The sequence below is a fragment of the Aspergillus caelatus genome, assembly GCF_009193585.1.
Source record: "Aspergillus caelatus strain CBS 763.97 unplaced genomic scaffold BDV27scaffold_53, whole genome shotgun sequence".
NCBI lineage: Eukaryota > Fungi > Ascomycota > Eurotiomycetes > Eurotiales > Aspergillaceae > Aspergillus > Aspergillus caelatus.
In genome coordinates, this window is record NW_022475316.1 from 16,173 (window position 1) to 39,189 (window position 23,017).

The window sequence follows — 23,017 nt, forward strand, 5'->3', positions numbered from 1 at the left end:
AAATTCCCCGGGTCTTCGGAGATTCACCCAACGTACCTGCAGCAATAACCACCAAGAGATCAATTTGACATAAATCAGCATACCGCGGAAGGCTCATACTACATAGTAGACACATTGCCGGCCTCACTTGGCGACCAATGAAGAAAGTGTGGGCCTTTCGCATAAAGTTTCGTAATCGTTCATCTAACAGTAACCTGTACACTTCCTGAAGCGGTAAACCGATTTCATCGCGAAGATCCAGACTTATTGAAGCTCTGTTGCAGAAATAGGTCCAAGCACCACTTGGCCTAATGAAGTTAGCACCTAGCCCAAGATAGCATCAAGGGAGAATGCTTCGGAAATATACGATGCGCTACGATCGAACTAGAGATGTGGTCCATGAGGCCGCACTGACGATACTGTCCCCAAGTAGTACTGGCGCTACGAGTATACTCCGCTGCCAATGCTGATCAAGTCCAAGCTCAAGTGGAGGCCCGATGGGGCCCGGTAAGGGCTATGAAGCTTCGGTTCTATCTCGACAGAACAACTCACCTTCAGAGACCCGGCCTGAGTGATTTCAAAACTGTAAGGCCATTGGACCAAATTCAACATGTTAGTACCTGGAATTGAGCAAGATAGTCATTATTTGTACGGAGTCCTTATTTCACCTTCCATGACAAGGAAAGATCGACTGTTTCAGTACATGAGCACGGGAAGTATGGGGCGCATACTCCAATTGTGGCGGACATCAGGAACCTTGCTGGGAGTTACCGTAATATTTGTCAGATTTTTGTACACGCAAAGAGGAATTGTAAAATGGGGAATTTGGTTTCACGACCATGACGTTGCCTTGAAGATTACCATGCATGGAGAATGAGATCCAGAAGCAACAGTCTGGATCCGAACAGGGGTTGGGTCGTGGGAACCGCCACATTCAATTTGCGTAACAACCGTTGGAAATTGGTGGAGCGATCCATAATAAGGATCTCGATATGTTTTGGATGCATGGAGGCCCGGGCCTATACCGTAAGAAGGGGTGCACGGAATGAGGCTGATCCCCTCCAGATCCAATATATTGATGCAACCCAGACTAAGCACAAAGCGATTCACCAACAGCCTTGGCAGCATCATCAGTGGGGTAAAAACGATTATTTCACCGCAGGAACACTAAGGAGGACCTGGGGGATGCCCCAATTGTCCGGCTGACTCCTTGCGGCATACAGGCCCGTGCTGCAGGGGTCAAGATACGAGGGTGAGGAAAAGGGATCCTGGTACTTTCGACGAATGAGCTGCAGCATATTTTTGTTGTAACCATGTTCAGAATCCAACAATACAAATTTGTCAGCTTTCTATATTGTAGCTTTGTATATTGTATAAGGATCCTCGGAGATTAAGATTTGGTAAGCTAGCCGCGCTTGTTAGTGGAGCTCACAAAAGCCGGTACTACGTCACTGAAGAGAAGAGAGGAAAGAGGAACAGTTGGAATAACGAAGGAGAAAAATCTGGAACGAACTGTCCTGATCACACAGCGTCAACCTTCGAGGGTAGCGATATTCAGGGTGAATGGGACACCGAATCGGTGGAATCAATGGAATCAGGGATTCAAGACGCGGGGTTTGGTCGAAGCCCGAGAACAGGAAATATGTACCTAGACAGAAAGCGTAGTATACGTACGGGGGTTAGAGTTACCGCACAAGCTTCAGCCCACTCAAACACTCTTGTGTCAAGCAGGAATAGTGAGTCAATAACTTCAGAGCCACATTCGGGGCCCGAGCAATCGATACGAAGAAAGAAGGAGTCTCAAGGATGGTTGATTTTAATCAAGCAATGTCTCTGAATCGTGAAGGTTTTGGTTGACTGGAATGGATGCAACGATCAGCGACTCATTATTCATGATTGACACTTGGAGCGTCCACGCCCTATGGAGTAAGAGTGGACAAATGGAATCGATAGACAAAGACATTTTGGGATTCTTGCATGAAGCCACGGATGGGGGATTTACCGTTCTGGAAGAACTCTCGGGGGTTGACAGATCACCTGTGGCTCAGACGTGTCTGTGTGGCGGTGGACAGTGGCTCAGCAGCAACTATTCACGATTATTATCCCCTTTTGCGTGTCTATAGCATCTAGTACTAGTTATACCCCTCTTACTAGTATCAGTCCTGTATGATCATCATGATTCTAGACCTCGAAGCTCTACGTATCTACTCCTACCTATTCTATGGTTGGAGCATCTCGTACCTGTCCACCTTGGAGAGTCCAATCGATATATCCATAAGCACGGACGTACGATCCTCGCCAATCGTGGTTGATGACGGGTCCCGTCGGCTTACTGGTTCCCACATAGTAGATAGTCTGGAGCGCAGATCTGCTAAGGGACTCGACGAGACGTACGGATTATACCTCAGGCACTTACTTGTGGGGATGTAGTAACCCCTTTTAGCACAACCGACGAGGCACCAAGTGGAACGCCTACCGAGAAACCCCGAACTCTGGGAGCTGTCGAACCGACTCTTGTGCCTTAAGGGGTTCTGTCATAAAGGTCTTGATCCGTCATCTTTATTATTATTATTATTATAATTAGTAAACCGGCGATGTCCACGCGAGACCTCGCAAATAACTCAAATAAATCTATTGCAATTGTCCATTCACACCGTTAGGCAACAAACGTACCATCCCCGCACAATCCGATGTTCAAACTTCTTGGAAGGATGAAGAAAGCTTAAATGAGCGAAATACAAAATAAATAAATAGACAAATTAATAAATACAAAGAAAATGGTAATGACCAGGGATCGCGACAGGTGTATACACACCGCACTTGTTTGTAGCTGCATTGCTTAGACGGCCTGCTTGTTCCATGCATATTCGACTCGAGTGTCGAAGATCCTTTTGACTCTGAACGTGACATGGCGTCTGCCGATCGGTTCTTGCTGTTGCATACCTTGTCAACAAAATCCAATCGCGCGATGGAGAAAGACAACAGTCTGTCCACGTAATAGCTAGCGAAACAATAAGAGATTTTTAAGTTAGGTCACAGACTAAGCTGAAATCAACGATTTAGCTACAGCTCCGTGGTATCCGAATAGCTACACAAAAATATGTTGGTACGTAAACCGGTGAGATCATGAGGGAATGCCCACGATGCTCGGAAAAAACTCACACAAGTCACCAGTAGCCGTTTGATTATTGTATTGGTGTATGATCTGGTCTCATCGCTTTCGGTGCACTGAGTCCAAGAAATTCAGCGACGTGCTCAGGCAGTTGACTGGTCGACTATGAGACCTCATTCTCGCGTGATGATTAGAGCCCCTCATCTTTTGAATCGAGCACCAACTGACGCGTGACAGATCAAAAAGCTCGGCTTCAGGAATGGCGGTCGAATGGCTTGGTGAGTAGGATTCCACTTGGCTACGCATCGCTCAAGTCTACAGCAATGGTGCAGCCGTTGCAAAAATTGATTATTGGGCGTGATAAGAGCAACCATCCACGAGTGCAGGAATCATGGTTTCTTGGAAGTTGGAACGAGGCTGGAATCCCACCCACGAACTTCGTGACGCAGCAGGAGAGGGTAAAAGACCGGCTCGATCCTATCATAATCAGAAAGACTCAGATCCCCACATTCCAATGGGAGTGGCGGTGGTAGGCTGGGCTTCTGATTGAGAGGAGACATCTGGCATACGTGACCTCACGCTTAGGGGGGGTGGGCTTGCGATATGTGCGGCTGGTTGGCCCCAATTGGGGAAAGCAATGAGAATTAGGGAGAAAAAAAAAATAAAATAAAAAAAAAGGTAAAAGTCAAAAAGATAAATTGGAATAATCAAAACGGAAGGAATGAATCTCAGACCTGCAGAAACCAAGCAATGCCTCGGTCTTCGACTGGTCCAACCCATTGTTAGTCTGACTCTTGGCGGATGATGTGCGTCTGACCACTGATCGTCAGCTTAACATCAAGTCTAGTGTGTATAGCGGGTCTCCTGGCAAGAATGGGGACGGGTATCGACGGTCCCACTTGAATAATAATACTATTATCATGTAGACTTAGTGCTAGGCTCCAGTCCACTCTTCATGAACCAAAATCCTAGAGAAATCCCGATGGAGTCTCATGATTTGGAAAGTCTGTCCCCGGACTTATTACACTTTGAGTCAGACCGACTATCAGCTAACTGACTTTTATTAAGATTCTCCTCAGTCGCTTCGTACCCTGTTTCACTCTCGCCCCGACGATCTTACCTGGCTGTCAATTCATTTCCTCGATGGCTCCCGAGCGCGCATTCGGGAGGCTAGCCAGTACCTGCGGTCCAACACACGCATTGTAGATCACGGTTGGCTCTGCCATATCGATCTATTGGACCCTAACCATGGGATCATGGATCGATATCCCCCGGTGGTGGGGTTACCCGAACGGAACCACATTCATCCCCAACCTCTACCCCCAGTTCGACTGAACCAGCTTCGGCCGAAGGAATTGTTCCTTAACGGTGGCATTCATTAAGGTGAGAGGATGACTAAAGTTGCCCAGTGGGATCGTTATGATTTTAATTCAGATTAAATTGTATTGTAAAGCCACTTTCGTCTATCTACAGACAAAATAAGTAATCAAGCATCCCAAATCGTATTTATCCATTGCCTCTTTGGTTAGACTTTACGGGATTTGGGTAACGATGTTGAACTGGTGGAACTTTTTAACCACCTGAACGTTTTTCCCATACTAATTAGTTAGTAGCAAGTACGGGGTAGAGATCACTCCAAGTAGTATCAGGGTCCAGCCTTGGAAGACCTTGGTTCTTTTTCAATTTGAATTTTATGTGTTTTTAATTAGTACCACCCTTTTATTATTATTATTATTATTATTATTATTATTTTCTTCTTTCCCCTACCCCACCCCGCTCGTTCTTTCCTTTTGAACCTTCGAGGGTGACCCAACTAGAGTGGTCTAGATGGTGGCGTTTAAACCCGAACACAATCGATAATAATTGCTTAACGTTGGGGTCTGCGGTGGCGTCCAAGCCGTCCATATTTCTACTAGTACTAGCCCTCTTGCGTACTAGAATATGCATGTCGCGTACCTGAACCGTGCACCAAATATGCCAGCAGCAAGATGAAGATCATGAGCAGACGAGGATGGAAATGACCTCACTCTCGCAGACTAGTCCGTCTTCTTCAACTGTCCCGAATTTTTATTTTCCATTTTGCGTTTATACCATTTCACTTTTTCCAAGTTTGTTTGAAACCTTACCGTTAATTTATCGTGATTTATTAGTCGTCCCCTTACAAATACGTATCGTCAATAATGTTTCAATGTTGAGGTCGAACCTCCCCCCTTCTCCACATGGAGATTTCCTGGTGGCGTTGATCCTCATTTAGGGTCCCTGCGGCTGGATGATCGTGGGCACGGAGGATACCGAATCCTTTTCGACTGTTCTTAGACAAGAGTGACGAACTTGATTGATTTAGATTCTCTTGGGCTCTCTGAGAGGGGTTTCGCCAGTGTCTTACAGGTTACAGTTTAGGATTCCATACCTTATCCATGGGGTGAGTCTAAATAGCATTAGTGCACATCGGGTGGATAAGGATAGTCCAGTGTAGAGGACACTAAGGCCTGCACTACGACCCAGGCGAGTTAGCCCGGTGCGACGGAGTATCTTAGCGCTTACTGACGAAGTAGACACCGGGGAAGATTCCCGAGAATCTGGGTGACTTGCGATAGACCTGATGATCCCCATCGTTAAGGTTGAGTTTTGCTGATGTATGCACGTATGTATTGAATCTAGGATTATTTGGTTTTACTATGACCATTATTGTCCCATGGTCGGCCCCTACGGTGGCTGCGGATCGAATAGACTCTGAAGTTGGAGCATTCCAATATGGGGGGTTTTTGCTTCACACCACTCGCGTTTGAATTTTGTAACCCACCCCCCCTTCTCTATTCGTTCTCTTCTCTCTCTCTATTTTTTTTTTTTTGTTTCTATTTTTCCTAAGATGATCGTGGCGATGGATGGAGAAACGTAACTAGATTGGTCGGGTATTGATCCACCAGGTAATTCAATGGAAGCAGATCTTTAGTGACCATACCTGTGTTTCACAAGGGCCCACTGGGGGTCATTGAAGGAGGGTCAATCCAAAAGGCTCAGTGACGATAAACTTAGGAGAATAAAAGTAGGGTTTTTGGTTTTCTCCAAATAAGATAGTCACAATTAGAGCGAATCTTTTTTTTTTATTTATTAGTCCTTATTCAAGGGAGGATAAATTAAATAAATTCATAAAGGATAAAAATAAAATAATAATATTAATAATAAACAGTATGTGAGGGGCTCCATAGGGCGGGAGGAGGAGAGGAGTTCGTTGGAAAGGAAAGTTACTACTGTCCATAGGGCAACAGGAACAAGAGTCTATTTTCGATTCAGATTTTCTTGCTTTTTTGGCTATTAGTATTTTATTTTATTTTAAGTTTTTTTTTTAAAAAAAATAATATTTTTATTATTATTATTATTTTTTTTCCCATTGCGGGCCTCGCTATGCTTGCTATGCTATGCTTTACTATGCTTTACTACTTACTGTCGTTTCGCACGAAAAGAGTAAACCTATAATATGGTCTTTGACTCCCCCCCCCAAAGAGTCATTCTTCATCATTCTCCATCCCACTATTTCAACAACTCATCAACAGATCTTAAAAGACTAGAGCCAGAATCTCTAATCTCTAATTTTAATACAACTGTTCTGCTACTATCTACGTTAATAACTCTAAGACATTTCGTCCTCACTTGCGTCTTCAATTTCCCAGGAACCGTCGTCCCTTGCTGGTCCTTTCCTCCCTGCTTTTCCTTATAACTATACAACTGAGACCCTTTCAACCGGCCCATCCTCGATTCAGAAACCAGGAATAAGCGCTTTCGCGACTCAGATTCGTTGCTCGACGCCAATCCTCGATATCGCGGTCCTTTAATCCAGAGACATTCGCGCTCCTAGGAAACGGTCACCCCCATCTCAGCTAGGACATCCGTTCAACCATTTGTTTCCCGGTTACTCGAGGAACTCTATAGTCTACATTCCTGGCCTTGCTTCGGTCTCTCAGGCACGCGACGCGCCTCGAACTCTTTTTTTGACTCTTGTCTCTATTTGCCCTCTCTCCTCCGAGAATAGTAATGGCCTCGACTTGTAAGTGCGATCGGTCCTTCTTCTCTTCCGGTTTATATGCCCGAGCGATTTGTTTATTTCACCTCGTCTGCCCTCCTCCATTCCCCAACCTCAACCTCACATTCATCCTTCTCTCTTTCATCCTTCCTTACACTCTCTCTAATCCCATGCCGACTTTCCTTCATTCTCTCTCCTAAGTGTCTTCGGCAACATCGTCCTTCATTGTTAGACCAACACACATACTGTCTATCTCTCTCTGTCTCTTGTCCTGCTTGGTCTTACCTTCCCTCATTGTACCACCTGACTGCACATTCGCTCTACTGTAATCTTGTGTCATAACATACATACCGTGTTACATTCATTTTCTTGATACTGTTCGACATATCAATCAACCCTATCCATACTAAACGGTGCTTGAACAGGCACAAACATCGATATACAAAGGAGAGACTGTGAACCCCAACACAGTGAAGATATGAGAGCTCAGAACAATCTCACTGTTGAAGTTGACTGCCACTCATTGGGTTCCAACGAGTGTCCCTCGATGACTTCCAGCTTCTCGCCCATGGATTCCCCTACGCCAACCCCAACCAGCATCTATAGCCAAGGCTCATTGGCCTCACCCGGGTGGCAAGACGCTGGGTCGTACCCAGGACATGCCTACGAGCGGCATACTGGAACCACGCCGATGCGAAGTGCTTTCCGCCTGGCGGGGATGACTTCCAATGAGAATATGGCCATGTCATACGGTGGCATGGAAGCACAGGAACGCATGCATATGCCCGATTTTCTGTCAGCTTATGATGATAACGTGGAGCACTTTTGGCTCCCATCGGATGCGCCGAAAACCTATGAGACCGGAACACACAGCCTCCCATACCCCCACACCCTGCCTCAATGTCCTCCCATGGTTCGCAGTAACTATCGGCCTCATGCCGCGTATCTGCCAGAGGCCACCACTAATCCTTGCTTATCGCGATCTATTTTCCACCATGCGGAGAGGGTGCCCCCATCCATGTCTATGGGAAACATGATGCCATGGATCCCTCAGGCTACCGAATCAATTGCGCCTCAAACCATTGCCCCATCTCAAGTCGGCCCGGTAACCCCACCACCCTCTTACTCTGAGTTCCCTACGTCTATCCAGACTTTCAAGACACACAGCCCTACAACGCCACTTCGTTCCTGCTCCATTGGCACCGCATCTGGCCCTGACACTCCCATCAGCCGCTTGTCCGGTGGTGCGGGAGACTACCTGGAGGACTTCCAGCAGTCCCCGCCATTCCGTGACGGCCTCAACCGTCTCCAACGTCAGCCTTCAAGAAAGATGATCAGGAAGCAGTCCTCTCGACAAAGCATGTCTTTGGAGAACCTCCCATCTATAATTAAACAGGTCCAGTTCAAGTGCAAGGAGCCAGGCTGCAAAGGTCGCTTCAAGAGACAAGAGCATCTGAAGAGACATATGAAGAGCCACTCAAAAGAGAAGCCCCACGTCTGCTGGGTGCCTGGCTGCGAGCGTGCCTTCTCTCGCAGTGACAACCTGAATGCCCACTATACGAAAACACATAGCAAGCGGGGTGGACGCAACCGATACGTCGCCACGCTTGATGAGAGCAGCCCAGACTACGACCCGGACTTCCGGGGACAACTTACACCGGATGGACGCCCAATTCGCGGCTCAACGCTAGACGATCCTATGCCCGATACCCGTGAATACAGTGTTGACGTGTTAGACGATTAAATTTCTCAGTACGACAGGACATTACGGGTGGATCCCTATATGATACCCTTTGACACCCTAATTCTCTTTTGTCTTTAGATGGCTACTGACGCATGGGGCATCGGAGGCCTCGGTCGGCGCTTCACGGCGTTTCTGTAAAACAGCTCTGATTATATGCGATTGACGTGATTCTATCTTCCATGTGTTTCTTTTTACATTTTACCCTTTTTAGTTGAACGTTGCATATTTCCTTTGTCTTTTCATTATTATCATTATTTCTTTTCCTCTTTTTTCTTTATTTCCTTTGTTCTTGGAGAGGCTTTCAATCTAAATCCGAATAATACGATATCATTGGGAGGAACCAACAAAAAAGGGGTTACTGTATGCTGAGGTGTGGCCATGTCCAGTTTATTGATCTGATTGGTCCATTGTCTGCGGAATACTACATGAAATAATCTATTACTAGAGACTAAACATGAATTGAAATCCAGAAAAAGAAATAAAAAACTTGATTATGACTTCCTTTCAGTGGCTCTTGGTCTCGTATTGTGGCCCCTCTCGGCTTTCTGATGCATCAGCTTTTGCGACTCACTTGTGGCTTAGCGTGCTATCATCGATACAAAGTTAATTGAGTGTCGATCGCTTTATGGATGGAACCGAGTGATAGAGAGGACTCCATACGTAGGACGTTATGGGAGGAACTCCGCAAGTACCCCAGGCTCTCTCCATCTTGTCGTGGGGGTAATGGGGGAGGGGGTTCTCTAGCTCCCCGTCTCGCGCCCAGTGGTATTCGCAGTTAAAAAAAATAGGGTTCGAGTGTATTGGACCTACAACGGATATCGACATGGGGCTGAGTGATCCGATCTGGTCCGACCACACTAGTGCGTACCAGGAGGGATGTGCCCAACGTCACGTATGTATGTACATAGTAATGTACAGTATGTATGACTATAACCAGTGGTACTAACGTAGGTCGGGTAGTCCATACATGCATAGGCTAGGTCCAACCGCTGCCGATCCGGCCCCACTGATGGTTGCTATTTCCACTAGCCCACATTCCAAACCAATGGCATTGTCCCTATTGGCAGAACCATGAAACCCAGGAAATTTGTTGACAACGCTTCACAAAGAACCTCGACATTGGACAAGCGGGCAAGGATCGTCATTCTAACCCACCCACCCCCGGGTATTGACAGTCATGGAACAGACTTCGCTGGCTGAACTGACTAAGTACTACGTACTAACCGCCGCTGGGTGGCTAATATTTGCCAACGTCGGAATTATGGCATTTAACTAAGGATTCCAGAAACCAGGATTTCTCTTGAGCTTAATGCACAATACTCCCCACATGCCATAGCGTATGATCGATGGTCTTGTCCAGTTTCTTTTCCGCCAACGCGTCTGGCCTGTTCAGTCATTGATGATCTGTCTGGAGGTACACGACTAGAGGTCGATCTTTTCCATAGTATATACCAATTTTCTTTTTCTTTTTCTTTTTCTTTTCTTTTTATTTATTTTTTATCTTGCCTATTTTCTGCCTCCTTTTTAATTTATCCTTATATATATAGTTACTTAGTTATTTCCCTCCTGTACGTTTTTCTTGGCGCGTATCATCGGCAGTATGGCACTGGGGAAGAAGTACGTACCGTACATACCTCATTTCCAAATAGAAAACGGGTGAAGCTTACAAGTCTATTATGATTTACGTCGGCCTTCCAGCGCGTACCATCTTTTCACAACTTAGTACTTGCCCACCCCTCGTACCTACCACATAACTGGAGTCTCGTATATCGTCCGGATGATAGCGGATGCACGCTTACGATTACCTGCTTTAATTATGTTCTCTTTGTGATATTTTGTTCTTTTATTAACCGACCTAACCCCACCCAGAATTGTACTATGTGTCGATAGACACGCTTTTTTCCCAGTTTTCTTTCTTTATTCACAATTTTGTCTCACCTTTCGGAGTGCGTCTATTTAGTTTGTTCCACAAATTAGTGCCTATCCATACCAAGGTCAGGGTGGGTAGCACATCATCTATAGTATCACCGGCGGGTTGATCTGCGAGGAAGCGGGGCCAAACTAGTCCCTGGCGAGCTTGGCGAATATGTTGAGATGAACCTGATACTTGGGTCTGGACACTTCTGGCCACCGATGGCGAAGTACGAGGTACCTCAGGTTGGTCTTAGGTCGTAATTTGTCTGACATTTGTGCTACATTCCATGACTCGTGCAAATTGGACGAATTATTTACTCGGTGGACCCGAGGAAAAAGTTTCCACCTACCACCGTTGGTAGTGATCCAGGAGGATGTACATCTAGTCCAAACTGAAAAGGCAGTTTAATCACCCAGTGGAGACTTCCTGCTTCTCCAGCTTGTACCACCATCGACTAAGATATACCACTGCACGGACATTCTATACTGAGTGTGGAATGTAACCATCACTCGACTAGGTACCTATTCCTATCGAACTTCCTTGGTTCCAAGGAACCGACGTTGGTCCATCCCAACCCCATGTCATGGTAGCATTCTAGATGCACCTTTGGTTGATGCCTCCATTGATTGGCCAACCTCCTGTATTGTTAACCTGACTGAGTCCTATGATAGTTGCACAACATATTCAGCTTCATGGCATGCGTCCAATACTCGCAATCAGAGTTCACTTAAGCACCGTCACAATACGCGGCATTCGGATACTACCTCTTGGCTCTCTTAGCCCAGTCTTACAATTCCGAAGTCATGGATGTCGGATGATAGTTTTATCATGCGGCGGAGGCTTTTAAGTCCAATCCCGACCCCAAAGAAAAAGAATGGCTGAGCATGGGCAGCGGGTGCAGCCTTGCATGAACCATACCGCCAACCTATAGTAGTAGTAGTAGTAGTAGTAGTAGTAGTAGTAGTAGTAGTAGTAATGCTAACCTGCACTACAACGGCTTACCGCCGGCGCGATTCGAGTGAGCCGTTGGGCAAAACCCTGCATCCAAGGTCAGGTGAGTGTGATTTCAATCCAAGTAATTTCCCTCACCGACTCAGCCGTCGCCCCCGCCCCATCTGCACCGGAATCCTGCTAGAATAGAATCAATGGTTTTCCTTATCCTGTCCTTACTTGACCTGCTGCAAAGATCATTTTCTGACTCCTTGTTCGATGAGCAAATAATAGCCAGGTGCTGGGATACCGGTGAGATGGTTACACTACGCCTGCAGAAACCTGGTTTGCTACTAGGCCTGATTATATGATATCATATGCATGAAGGGGTGATCCTCTTCTTCAGTATGGTTATTCGCCTTACCCTCACACAAGATCTGTGCGATTTGGTTACATTTTGAGAGAGATTGTGCAGGTTTCGAAGTTGTCAATGTGACCTCTTTGACTTCGCAGGTTCGGTGAGATTGTTGGTTCGCAGATGGAATAGTGCGGGTGTTACCCCGTTGAGGACACATGTTGGAGACTTGTCCCCTATCTGATCCTTGGTGCCCTCTTACGATCATATTCTTCCGCTCCGTAGAGGAACGGCATACGGAGTCTATGATCACGGTATGAACATAATACCTCAGTCATGACTCCCTATTTATGTATGCGCCCTTAATAGTCTCTACACCAAGTACAAGTCAACTCGATTGCTTACATTTGACCTACATATTAGTCACGAATACTGACTTCTATATCTTGATGCTCGTTAACGCCGTCAATCGAATAGCTATATAGCTCTACGATTGTACGAAGTCTCGCACTCACGATGTACTTGATCAAAGAAAGATTGACTATGACCATGCTGATTGTCTGCTTGAAGCTCGAATCGACAGTCACTACGCTGTTCTTGTATACATACGAAGATACTATGATAACAACTATTTGGTATTCTGCAGGAGTCTACGTACAATGAATGCTCCTATTCTCAAAAGTTAAAGCTCAACGGTCTGAGTCTGAAGGCATGACTGCTCTGTATATTGTCTGTGTTGGCTCAAAATTTCGTCAATACAACTAGTTGTGTGATACATTATGTACTCTTTCCAAGGGACGACATTTAAGATGAGAAATTCTTAGATCCCTAATTTGAGTACGACTTGGAAGTATTGCTAATTCATAGTCTTTAGTTAGTGTCTGAGCGCATCTACGGGTCTTAATAATCTCTAGGCAAGCATTTGAGACTGATGTTCTAGTTCCTGTCTATGTTTTCTGCGTAAGATCCAAACCGAGAAAGAGCGTCCCCTCCAAGGGAGTCTCATAATAAGGAGCTATTTCCAAAAATCCCACCCTCTTATACAACTTTATGGCGCTCATCATCGAGGGAAGGGTGTCGAGCCTCATCTCCTTATATCCGAGATCCTTCGCCCTCTCAATGATAGAATTCACCAAGGCTTTCCCCAGTCCCGTTCCCTGTGCTTCGGGAGAGACATACAGTCTCTTCATCTCACAGTATCCTCTATGGCTTTGAACGTCTCCTTGATTTTCGCCCGACATCTGCTTGAGAGGCCGGACAGCGACGCATCCGATAGGAATCCCCTCTTCGGTACTATAGGCTAGTAATAATTCGCCATGGGGTGCCGCATATTGACCAGGGAGGGACTGCAGCTCGGAGGCGAATCCTTGGAAGGTAAGGTCGAGGCCTAGCCATTCGGCGTACGACATAAAAAGTGCTTTGGCTGCTTCTATATGTTTTGCGCTATGCGCCGGGATAATGCGAAATGGTGGATTGTTGCTTGCCATTGCAGTTTGATATTCTGAATTGAGATCTCGGAACGCCGGCCAATCGCGGGTGTTAATTTGGACTCCAAGAAGTGCCGTATCGTCACTGGTGGAATGGGTAGCCGATATTCTTCATCTCAGGGGCCCCAACTTCCTGGTTGTAGATCTCACAATTTTGTGACATGTATCATCCTCGATAGTTATACGGAGTACCTCAACCCAGTTTTCCGGTATCGGACTGTGTTATGACTCAATGAATCCACACATCCAAGCTCTTGCGGTTATCCGCGGACGAGGCATGATTGCCAGTACATCGCTGATGTTGAAGTGGGAAAAATTATAGGTTGGCATTTCTTAATGTGTTTTTGGGCACGCTGGGTATTTTGATAGGCAGCCAGCCTCAGGCTGTCAGGCCAGGAGCAAGCTCACGCGACATCGCTTTATCTCGGGCGTTCGGTCTCTCGCCCCAACTTCTTCGACCTGTCCTTATCATATTTCTTTGTTAAACATTTCTCATTAAAGGATCTGCTGATGACTTCTTGATCGCAGGCGCTTGCGACATTATTACTAGAATCCCCCTTTCGCTTATGCAATCATCGTGAGACCGCAAAGTGCACACAGTGATCGTTCCTCTCTGTGACTTGATTACTCTATGCTGAAACCAGTGTCGATGCTCATCAAAATTCCCAGATTCTCAGACGGAAATCTGGGACTCGGATGTTACTGAAAATGTCGCATTTCGAATTGAATATCATGTTTTGTCTCTGCTGATTGTGATATAGAAATGTTGATTTCCGGGTGAAGCTCCAGCCGTTAGAAGTGTTGCTCCCCCCTCGTTGGTTCCATAGCGACCGAAGGACTGACCAACTGGTAGCTCATCACTGCCTTCCTACTATCATGATGTTCGATGATTACTGCTTCGGTGACGCATTTGCATGTACAGTGGAACATATGTCAAGGCATGACGAAACTGGTCCCGGCGAGAGCAGTTGATCTCTCTGGCCTTCGCTTTTAGTATTGTTGCGCTAAGTCTTTTGTTAAAACAATCGCCCAAGGCATTTCGTGCCAGCGCGAAGAACACAGACCTTTGCTATTGTGATTGCCGGGTTCTGCATCACTTGTTGTTGTCTTGGTAGTCTTATGACCATCTGTGCCTTACGGGCGCATCGTCGCACAAATCACCCCCAATGAAATTAATTACATTCTTATGAAACTATTCCTTAGTCTTTTGTCCCCCCCGCTGTTCCGTTTTAGCTCGCTTTTCGACTGAAGCTAAAGAGCGGGCCGACGTTTTATTCAGCCCTTCACATCAATTGGACAGACACGTGGACCCGACAGTTTAATTAAAAGAGATGTCCAGGAAGATAATGCTCACAAACTCTGGCGAAGCAGAATGGAGATACGACTGGTGCAGTTTGCCGATGCAACGTTCTGATACATGGTGCTCAAGCAGTCGCCCGCGATCGACATTGCCCTGATTTTTCTGTCCAGTGTTTTGCTTTGGACCGAAGGCGCCCCGACGGAACATCTGGGTTGTTACTCTAGACCACCGAGACGTTCTGCAATTGGCTGCAAGCTCTCGGAGGTCGACACTTGGTGGCTAACGGAATCAGGAGATTAGCGGGTCTTGACGGTCTTGTCCGATCCTCATTGCTTTTCCCCATCGGCCGGTCGATTCTATCTCCCCTCAAATCAGAAGCCTCTTATCATGGCATGTGCCGCTATCAACAGTCGAAGCGAAGTGATTCCTTGCTAGTCAATAAACACGCTTGTTTTCTTGGTCTTTGGACGGAGTAGACCACATGGGGCTCCTGCTAAATAAATAAATAGGCGCAATGCCAGCCTCTCCCATTACCATCTCACTTCATTCTCACCCGCTAGGGCTTCTATCAGTTTATTTTCCTTGACGATGCCTTCTACACCATCTCTCCCCTCCATGGGCATGTTTGCCCTTAGTGCCATGCAATTGGCTGCGGGCGCAGTGTTCGAGTTCCCGTCCTGCCCGAAGGATACTCCCTTCAGCTGTCAGAACGCGACCGCAGTAGCTGACTCTTGCTGCTTCAATTCCCCAGGAGGCGCCCTTCTGCAGACACAATTCTGGGACACAGATCCCCCAACTGGTCCTTCCGATTCATGGACCATTCACGGACTCTGGTAAGTGTGGAAACACTCATTCAAGGTAGATAAAACTGACAATGTCTAGGCCTGATAATTGCGATGGTAGCTATGAGCAATTCTGCGACAAGTCGCGCGAGTTCTCGAACATCACCGCCATTCTTCAGGAGCAGGGCCGGACCGAACTTCTGTCCTACATGAAGAAATACTGGCCCAGCTATGAGGGCGATGATGAAGAATTCTGGGAGCACGAGTGGAACAAGCACGGTAAGCATCAGTTACACTACAGGCCTGTAAGCGCCACTACAAGGCTCGTGGATTGCTAACTTTGTGTAACGAAAAGGTACCTGCATCAATACGATTGAACCGAGCTGCTACAAGGATTACACCCCGCAGAAGGAAGTGGGTGATTATTTGGAGAAGACTGTAGACCTTTTCAAGGGTCTGGATAGCTACAAGGTTTGTCATGTCTTTTTCCTTCTTCCATTCCCTTTCTCTATACTCCTCTTAATATTTCTTGTCTATTCCTTCCCCTCGCTCCTGAGAAACCACGCCTAACAAACTTAGGCTCTCGCCAAAGCCGGCATCGTCCCCGATTCCTCCAAGACCTACAAAAAGAGTGAGATCGAATCCGCTCTTGCTGCGATCCATGACGGCAAGAAGCCCTACATCGGCTGCGATGACGGTGCGCTGAATGAAATTTGGTATTTCTATAACATCAAGGGCAATGCGATTACCGGCGAGTACCAGGCAATTGACACTCGTAAGTGCTTCCAGTCCATGCCTTATTGTATATTGTCAAGTGAGCTAACCCGATGCCAGTTACGTCTTCTGGATGTTCCTCCTCTGGTATTAAGTACTTGCCCAAGAAGAGCGAGAACTCCACTGCGCCAGCTTGGAAGTTCCGTAGCGACAAGGCTAACCAGTCTGTTCGCTTCAACTGAGGATGTTTAGTATAAAGGGCGATGAGGATGGAAGCTGTATGTTCTACGAGTACTGTATGTCTATTGGTGCGTTAAGTTGTGCAATGATGTATGTACATAATATTAGGAGGTTTCGATGAAGTGTGGAGCTATGTGTACATGTCACAGTGTCCTTGTAGTAATTTAGTTACAGTGTGGGTGCCCTCGCGCCGTACAAATGAGAATCGTACTTGAAGCGATGCGAAGACATTGAGGCTATCAGCATGATACAGCCATTTCTTGATGTTGTATCATTTCGACCAAACGATGGCTGTCCGGAACGATCGGACGTCCCTATAATTGTAGGGGGGTGGCATGTGCAATACGTGTGTCTTTACTAGTCTGAGTTAACTACTACCGTTCAACAGTAGCAGACGACACACGTACGGATGCCCTTCGAGCTGATAGTCAGCAAGCTCATCACCAACATGAGCACCGAGGGTGTTAGGTTTTCGTCATCCAATTCCGCGGAGCATTCTCATGTATACTGATCTTCGTTCGAAGCTCGAGAGGGCAACGCAGGTTCAATGGGCCAGTAAACAGATCGGAATATATGTGTTGGATACAGCAAAGCTGTTCCAAGCTGTACCAATCTGCACGCGTCGAAGCGAAAACAAAAAAAAAAAAGAGGTTAAGCAAGTCCTTTACAACCCCTTCAAGCGCATGTTTCTCCTCTCTTCCTCTTGCTTGGCACCAACACGATCCAAGAAGTCCATACGACCAAGGAAACCTTCCTTTGCCTTGCTGTGAGTTTTGAGCTCGTCCTTGATGCCGGCTTGATCGACGTACGCAGCCCAATCCAAGCGCGACTTCTCGACGGTGTTGATCTTGGGGCCACGAGCGTTCTCTTGTGTTGTTTCTGCGATAGGCTGCTTGTCCCAGCTTTTCTTGATGGATCCAGTAGGGTTTGGGTCGAAGCGGGAGACCTTCCGAAGGGGCCTGCGGATTTTGATAGTTTCTTTAGAAACTGCGGCGTTCTCGGTGGCGGTTACTGTTTCGACATCCTTTTCGTTGGCCATATAAAGCTTGGCCTCCGCTGAATCTTTAGGGACGACCTTCTCTTCCGTAATCCATTCGCCCGCGAATTTATAGGTACGTTTGATCTTCACCATTTCCTCTGAGTATTGACTAGCTTGTCGCTTTTCTTCAGTGACGGGGCTTTCGCCATCACGCATCTCCGTGTCTTTGTTTTCTTCGACCGAAGGATCGTTTTTCTGCTCAGTCTGCTCAGGATTCGGTCCCAAAGTTGTATCAGGGGCATTCATCTTCTCCCACAGCGCATCGACATCGACAGTTGCTCCATCGATCTTCGCGAGAGGTTTCCGCTCTTCCTGGCTATACAATAGCGAAGTCAGTACTAATCGGACGCAACAACGAGCAGAAGAGATATAGGGACGCACGTTCGCATCTTCATGGCGCGTGTCCGAACGAAGCCGCCAGGACCACCCTCCTCGTCGTCAAAATCAACACCAACATCATCCTCATCGTCCCCGTCTTCGTCCTTTCCTTTCTGCTTTTTGGCTTTTTTCGACTTAGCCTTTTGAATCGTCGCTTCGTCGCCCGAGTCGAGATTATTATCTTCCTGTTTCAGTGCCTTGTTTCCCGCCTTGCGCTTTTTGGTTGCGGGCTCGATGGGCTCGTCGTCGCTATCGGAACCAGTGAGGTCGTCGTCTTCTTGGGCCGCTTCTACCTGGAAGTCTTCGTCATCGGCAGAGTCATACTGCTCGTCCTCCAGATCGAGATCTGGTACTGTAGCTGGATTGGCCGACATGATTCTATAGCCTGAAAGATGTTTCTCTCAACTGAATTAGAATGAGTCGCAAAGTTTAAGAAAGACGACACTCATGCAGAAGCGCGAGAATAGAAGAAATTCTGCCAGGGCGGTGTGACATGAAATGTAGACTGGACCATACAGTCCATTCCAGCCAATCAGAATTGAGCCGAGGGTGTCTGATATGAACGTCGATCAGCAGACCAGACACAATAGTGTATACACTTCACTTTGGCGCCACTCAATTTCCTTCGACTAATTTTTACTAGTAATAATTCTCTCTATGGCACACTATCACTCAATATGTCATCCCAGTCATCTGGAGCCGCTTGAACTCGAGATTCTACACCGTCGAGATGCTTTTGGCCTCCCGCCTAAAGAAGTCCAGGATACGCTTGTGGACGTATTCTTCAAATGGGTAGCACCAATACTGCCCGTGATCGATCGCCATGCTTTCATGAGGCAGTATAACAGTGCGGAAGACCCGCCGTCGACTCTACTGTTACAAGCAGTGCTTATGGTTGCATCCCGATATTCTACCAGCCAGCAGAGCTCAAAAGAGTATACCGTATCGCCGCGCACATTCTATAAGAAAGCCAAAGCATTGTATGACGCTGGCTATGAAACCAACTTGATAACTGTGATTCAAGCTGTAGTCTTGCTAGGTGCTTACTGGGAAGGTCCTGACGGTATGCCTTCACGGCCGACTTGATTCGTTTATCAGTAGTGTTGACTGATCAAAGATCTTACTGAAAGCGGGATATTCTACTGGAGCCGGCTAGGTATTGCTTTGGCACAGGAGATCGGACTACATGAGAGGTAAAATCTCCAGTCAGTGATTCCTGATCCTAACTAAGTGGAATAAGTGAAAGATACACGGGCCTCCAGCCATCACAACGAGGCCTCCGCAAGCGGATATGGTGGACATTGTATACCCGAGACCGCTCTGTAGCCGCGGCGTTTGGCCGACCGTTGCATATTAATCCAAGCGACTGCACGGTAGAGCCACTAGCAGAGAGTGACTTTGTCGAGCAAGATGAAGATGCACTATCTGAGCCAACAACTGAAGTTCAGGCTAGGTTCTTTATGGAGTATGTCAAACTCTGCCAGCTTATGGATCTGGGTTTGTGTTTGAACCTCTCTGCAAGATCTACTCAAGATGCTCGAAGTGCTGGAGCTGCGCAGTGCGAACTTGGGTTAAATGAATGGCTCGTAGCTTGTCCTTCAGACCTACATTGGAGACAGACGCGCCACACGTTTCTGTCAGCGATATTATTTTCCACGTTCTAGTAAGTTTTTCTATTACGTAGAAATCTTGTGGTGTGCTAACAGTCTTCAGCACAATCGTATGCCAGTTGCATTTACTGCAGGCCCCTTTTTCCTCCAAAGAATCTCAGAGCTCGGCTTTCCACGCTGCGTCGACCATTGTCTCAATTATGGAGACTCTTCTTTCGCACAATGAGCTTCAATACTCCCCTACATTCATGTATGCTATCCATGCATACTTGTATCTTATTGTATTTTCCTAACAAGTGTGCAGAATCTGCTACGCCGTAACATCCTTCGTTACCTTGAAGCATCAAATGGATGCTTCACTACCATCTCTCCTACACGGTATCAGGCTAAAACTTGAATCCAATCTCGAACTGTTGGAGGCATTGGCCAAGACATGGCCCATTGCAACGTTATTCCTGGAATTCTTCCAAACAATGACAACTCCAGAACAATTCAACAGACTACTGTCAGTTGCTGTGGAGGAATGTCACAAACGTGCACTTGGGGACAAAGACGACCCCGAAGCACCTCGGAGACCAACATCTTTCAAACGGCCAAAACTACAACAGGTGATTCTTCCACAGAGCAGGGTTGTATTTCAGATCCTGGCGCGAGAAACTCAGAGGCGACAAACTGCGCTGCTTCGGTCTCAGGGGTCAGGTATCGCATCCCATGAGGTCGGAGATATGCCATTTGGGTCTGTCTCTAGTTCTACTCCCGGTAGCGTTGATGATAACTCGCCAGGTGATCTCGAAAATGCGCTACAAAGCTGCGAACCTACTGCAGTGTTGCGAAATCTTCGAGAGATTATCCGAATTGGGAACTCTCAGGGGACAGACAATGGTACTTGACTATCTGATAGGGGTTATTAGAACTCAAATCATTTTGGGTACTGCATCTACCCATACGGAATGAGCAAAGACCAGCTTTAGTGGCCGTGTTTGGTGATGTATTGGTGCGTATCAAACAAACCGTTGCGTTCGACTTGGGCTCTGGGCGCAACAAGTCCAGGCATGAGCTGTCACACATCACTAAGGATCCGCTGCATGAAGCTTCCACGGCCATGCTTGAGGTGCGACGGAATATTGCCAGTGAAGGTCAGCCTGATAGACAATGTGTGTCCAAAGAAACATTGAATACCCACGCCGTCGTTTCCGCCCTTGCAACTTAAAACGACGTGTTCTGGGTCGTCGGAAAGGAGTACATATGGACTTGCATCTCCTATTCTCTTCGAACAATGAGGCGAAAACAAATATCGAGGACAAGCGTACAAGACAGGCCAGTAAATAATGGCGGAGCACCCCATTCAATTGGGAGACCGTAAACGTTCTCAAGATCTCCTGCGCTGCCCTAGATGGTTCATAGCCCTAAATACCGGTCATTGCAGTAGGGAGAGGATAAGCGAGGTTACAGCTGTAGTACCACCAGAATGCGACGCTTTAAAACTAGGGAGATCAAACCTGGCGCAGTGAATATGTGAGAATATCATATATAGTCCTCACGGTGGAGATTATTAATGTTGCTGTATAGGCCGAGCCGAGCTCGGGTCGGCTTCCAACAATTCGGTCAGAGATACGAATGAGAAAACCAAACAGCCCACATCCCGAGGATAAAAGTGAGGAGGTCAAATCCGGGGTTAGATACTTTAAATTGCTTCCATGATTGTATATAAACAGGAAATAGCCCCCTTTACGCGCGGCTTTCGAGAGGAATCTACAATTTCCTATCACAAATCCCCGACATTGATAAGCTCCAGCAATGACATCACCTAACCCAGTTGCCCTAGTCGTCGGCGCCTCGCGGGGCCTGGGCCGCCAAATCGCCATTGACTTAGCAAAGAACGACTACACAGGTATGTACCTCTACAACATTTCACGGTAATTAATCGATAAAGACGACCACTAATGAAATTACCCAGTCGTCGTGGCAGCTAAAACCACATCCAACGCTTATGAAACAGTCCCGTTTCCACCAGACCCCAACTCCAACAAATCGACCATCGCCACTGTTGAGCGCGAGATTAAAGAAGCTGGCGGCAAAGCCTTCGCGATCCAGGTCGATGTCCGCGATGTCTCCCAAGTTGAGAGCATGGTGAAAGAAACCGTGCGTCTTGCGGGAAGATTGGACGTCCTCGTCTACAACTCTGGGGCGATCTGGTGGTCGTCTGTCGCAAATACGCCTACGAAGCGGTTTCAGCTTATGCAGCGGGTTAACCCTGAGGGATTGTATGCTAGTGTGCAGGCGGCGCTGCCTGAATTTGAGAGGAATGGGTGGAAGGGACGTATCATTGTTGTGTCACCGCCTATCTATTCAAGATTCTTTAGAGGGAAGACGGCTTATGCTATGGGTTTGTTGCGTCCTTTTGATATTTAGTTGTAGTGGGGGACTATGCAATGCTGACTCTCCGCAGGCAAAGTTGCGATGAGTGTTCTTACCCGAGGTCTTGCGATGGACTTTGTGAGACAGGGCCATAAAGATATGGCGATTACGAGTCTTTGGCCAGCTACGGTACGTCACTTACCTAGTGAAAAGTGTTTCTTGCTGAGAATGACTTATATATGCAGAGCACCGAATCAGCTGCGACGGAAGTGACTACGTCGAAAGATCCTTCTCGTAAAGCCGACCTTAGGAAGCCAGTAAGTTCATCTACTGCATTATAAAATCACATAGTTAACCAGCCAATGTAGACTGTGTTCTCCGACGCTGTCATCGGCATTCTAAATACGCCTACAGCGACCGTGAACGGAATGCTGGCGCTAGACGAAGACTTCCTGCGCCAATACTGCGGAGTCTCAGATTTCTCGAAGTATTCAGTGATCCCGGGTTCTAATCCACGACGCATCATGCCAAAGGAGCTGCCAGTGCTGGAAGTGGCCGAACAGGATGACGAGGGGGTGAGGATGGACAGTACGAAGCTGCGAGCGAAGATATAGATAGACTGTCATTTACGTTATCTTTATCCATCCAGATGATTATACAATCTTCCATCTACTCTTATCTTACAAATGCCTTCTGTTCACACTCAAACAATAGCCCTTAACACGAATAACCTAGCCATGAGACTGATCATGGGAACTATATAACTGGGGCTAGATAGTGGTTAGGCTGAACCGTTTCTGTGGTTTCACAACCGCAGTCGCACATCAACTGAAAATATGACCAGGGCCTGTTCAAAGATAAGACTGGCGGTCAACATAATAATGCTCTTAATGCACTTGTTTCATCCCTGTTCTTCCTTTCTTCCTTTCAATTTCGACTGAATCCTTATCCTACGCGATGGCTGGTGCCATGGCGACGTCTAAGCAGGAATCTGACACCGTATGCCCGGTTTGCAACTGGTCTGCTTCCAAGCAAATGTGCTACAGCTACTCC

General features: G+C 46.9%; 7 protein-coding genes across 7 annotated transcripts; 4 read left to right on the forward strand and 3 right to left on the reverse strand.

Annotated features, from left to right (window-relative positions):
* The first annotated feature begins 7,252 nt into the window (after positions 1 to 7,252).
* Positions 7,253 to 9,301, forward strand: brlA (C2H2 type transcription factor BrlA). The gene has a single exon (XM_032066323.1). The coding sequence runs from the start codon at positions 7,591 to 7,593 to the stop codon at positions 8,854 to 8,856; it is 1,266 nt and encodes a 421-aa protein (XP_031929370.1). The 5' UTR covers positions 7,253 to 7,590; the 3' UTR covers positions 8,857 to 9,301.
* A 2,681-nt stretch (positions 9,302 to 11,982) lies between these two features.
* On the reverse strand, positions 11,983 to 12,411 carry BDV27DRAFT_93282 (uncharacterized protein). Its single transcript, XM_032077983.1, has one exon. The coding sequence runs from the start codon at positions 12,322 to 12,324 to the stop codon at positions 12,055 to 12,057; it is 270 nt and encodes an 89-aa protein (XP_031929371.1). The 5' UTR covers positions 12,325 to 12,411; the 3' UTR covers positions 11,983 to 12,054.
* Position 12,412: 1 nt separating this feature from the next.
* Positions 12,413 to 14,176, reverse strand: BDV27DRAFT_93319 (GNAT family N-acetyltransferase). Its single transcript, XM_032077985.1, has one exon. The coding sequence runs from the start codon at positions 13,541 to 13,543 to the stop codon at positions 13,004 to 13,006; it is 540 nt and encodes a 179-aa protein (XP_031929372.1). The 5' UTR covers positions 13,544 to 14,176; the 3' UTR covers positions 12,413 to 13,003.
* Positions 14,177 to 15,210: 1,034 nt separating this feature from the next.
* BDV27DRAFT_93297 (T2 family ribonuclease) lies at positions 15,211 to 16,912 on the forward strand. Its single transcript, XM_032077984.1, has 5 exons — positions 15,211 to 15,676; positions 15,726 to 15,904; positions 15,981 to 16,096; positions 16,205 to 16,400; positions 16,460 to 16,912. The coding sequence occupies exons 1-5, from the start codon at positions 15,432 to 15,434 to the stop codon at positions 16,579 to 16,581; spliced, it is 858 nt and encodes a 285-aa protein (XP_031929373.1). The 5' UTR covers positions 15,211 to 15,431; the 3' UTR covers positions 16,582 to 16,912.
* Positions 16,745 to 18,387, reverse strand: swc5 (putative Swr1p complex component (Swc5)). The gene is made up of 2 exons (XM_032066324.1): positions 18,000 to 18,387; positions 16,745 to 17,934 (listed from the first exon to the last, which is right to left on the reverse strand). Exons 1-2 carry the CDS (start codon positions 18,368 to 18,370, stop codon positions 17,244 to 17,246), a joined length of 1,062 nt encoding a protein of 353 aa, XP_031929374.1. The 5' UTR covers positions 18,371 to 18,387; the 3' UTR covers positions 16,745 to 17,243.
* Positions 18,388 to 18,605: 218 nt separating this feature from the next.
* BDV27DRAFT_93336 (transcription factor domain-containing protein) lies at positions 18,606 to 20,581 on the forward strand. Its single transcript, XM_032077987.1, has 5 exons — positions 18,606 to 19,059; positions 19,114 to 19,189; positions 19,237 to 19,659; positions 19,710 to 19,856; positions 19,911 to 20,581. The coding sequence occupies exons 1-5, from the start codon at positions 18,654 to 18,656 to the stop codon at positions 20,494 to 20,496; spliced, it is 1,638 nt and encodes a 545-aa protein (XP_031929375.1). The 5' UTR covers positions 18,606 to 18,653; the 3' UTR covers positions 20,497 to 20,581.
* A 596-nt stretch (positions 20,582 to 21,177) lies between these two features.
* On the forward strand, positions 21,178 to 22,589 carry BDV27DRAFT_93330 (short chain dehydrogenase family protein). Its single transcript, XM_032077986.1, has 5 exons — positions 21,178 to 21,497; positions 21,564 to 21,992; positions 22,056 to 22,153; positions 22,210 to 22,281; positions 22,333 to 22,589. Exons 1-5 carry the CDS (start codon positions 21,404 to 21,406, stop codon positions 22,576 to 22,578), a joined length of 939 nt encoding a protein of 312 aa, XP_031929376.1. The 5' UTR covers positions 21,178 to 21,403; the 3' UTR covers positions 22,579 to 22,589.
* The last annotated feature ends 428 nt before the right edge of the window (positions 22,590 to 23,017 follow it).

Excerpts from the sequence above, each read along its gene's own strand:
- brlA (XM_032066323.1), top strand. The coding sequence starts at position 7,591 with ATGAGAGCTCAGAACAATCTCACTGTTGAAGTTGACTGCCACTCATTG.
- BDV27DRAFT_93282 (XM_032077983.1), bottom strand. The coding sequence starts at position 12,324 with ATGATCGTAAGAGGGCACCAAGGATCAGATAGGGGACAAGTCTCCAAC.
- BDV27DRAFT_93319 (XM_032077985.1), bottom strand. The coding sequence starts at position 13,543 with ATGGCAAGCAACAATCCACCATTTCGCATTATCCCGGCGCATAGCGCA.
- BDV27DRAFT_93297 (XM_032077984.1), top strand. The coding sequence starts at position 15,432 with ATGCCTTCTACACCATCTCTCCCCTCCATGGGCATGTTTGCCCTTAGT. Across the intron at positions 15,905-15,980 it reads GCACGAGTGGAACAAGCACG|GTACCTGCATCAATACGATT; the intron begins GTAAGCATCAGT and ends TGTAACGAAAAG. Across the intron at positions 16,097-16,204 it reads AGGGTCTGGATAGCTACAAG|GCTCTCGCCAAAGCCGGCAT; the intron begins GTTTGTCATGTC and ends TAACAAACTTAG.
- swc5 (XM_032066324.1), bottom strand. The coding sequence starts at position 18,370 with ATGTCGGCCAATCCAGCTACAGTACCAGATCTCGATCTGGAGGACGAG. Across the intron at positions 17,935-17,999 it reads CGCGCCATGAAGATGCGAAC|CCAGGAAGAGCGGAAACCTC; the intron begins GTGCGTCCCTAT and ends GCTATTGTATAG.
- BDV27DRAFT_93336 (XM_032077987.1), top strand. The coding sequence starts at position 18,654 with ATGGCACACTATCACTCAATATGTCATCCCAGTCATCTGGAGCCGCTT. Across the intron at positions 19,060-19,113 it reads TTACTGGGAAGGTCCTGACG|ATCTTACTGAAAGCGGGATA; the intron begins GTATGCCTTCAC and ends GACTGATCAAAG. Across the intron at positions 19,660-19,709 it reads ATATTATTTTCCACGTTCTA|CACAATCGTATGCCAGTTGC; the intron begins GTAAGTTTTTCT and ends AACAGTCTTCAG.
- BDV27DRAFT_93330 (XM_032077986.1), top strand. The coding sequence starts at position 21,404 with ATGACATCACCTAACCCAGTTGCCCTAGTCGTCGGCGCCTCGCGGGGC. Across the intron at positions 21,498-21,563 it reads AGCAAAGAACGACTACACAG|TCGTCGTGGCAGCTAAAACC; the intron begins GTATGTACCTCT and ends GAAATTACCCAG. Across the intron at positions 21,993-22,055 it reads GAAGACGGCTTATGCTATGG|GCAAAGTTGCGATGAGTGTT; the intron begins GTTTGTTGCGTC and ends GACTCTCCGCAG.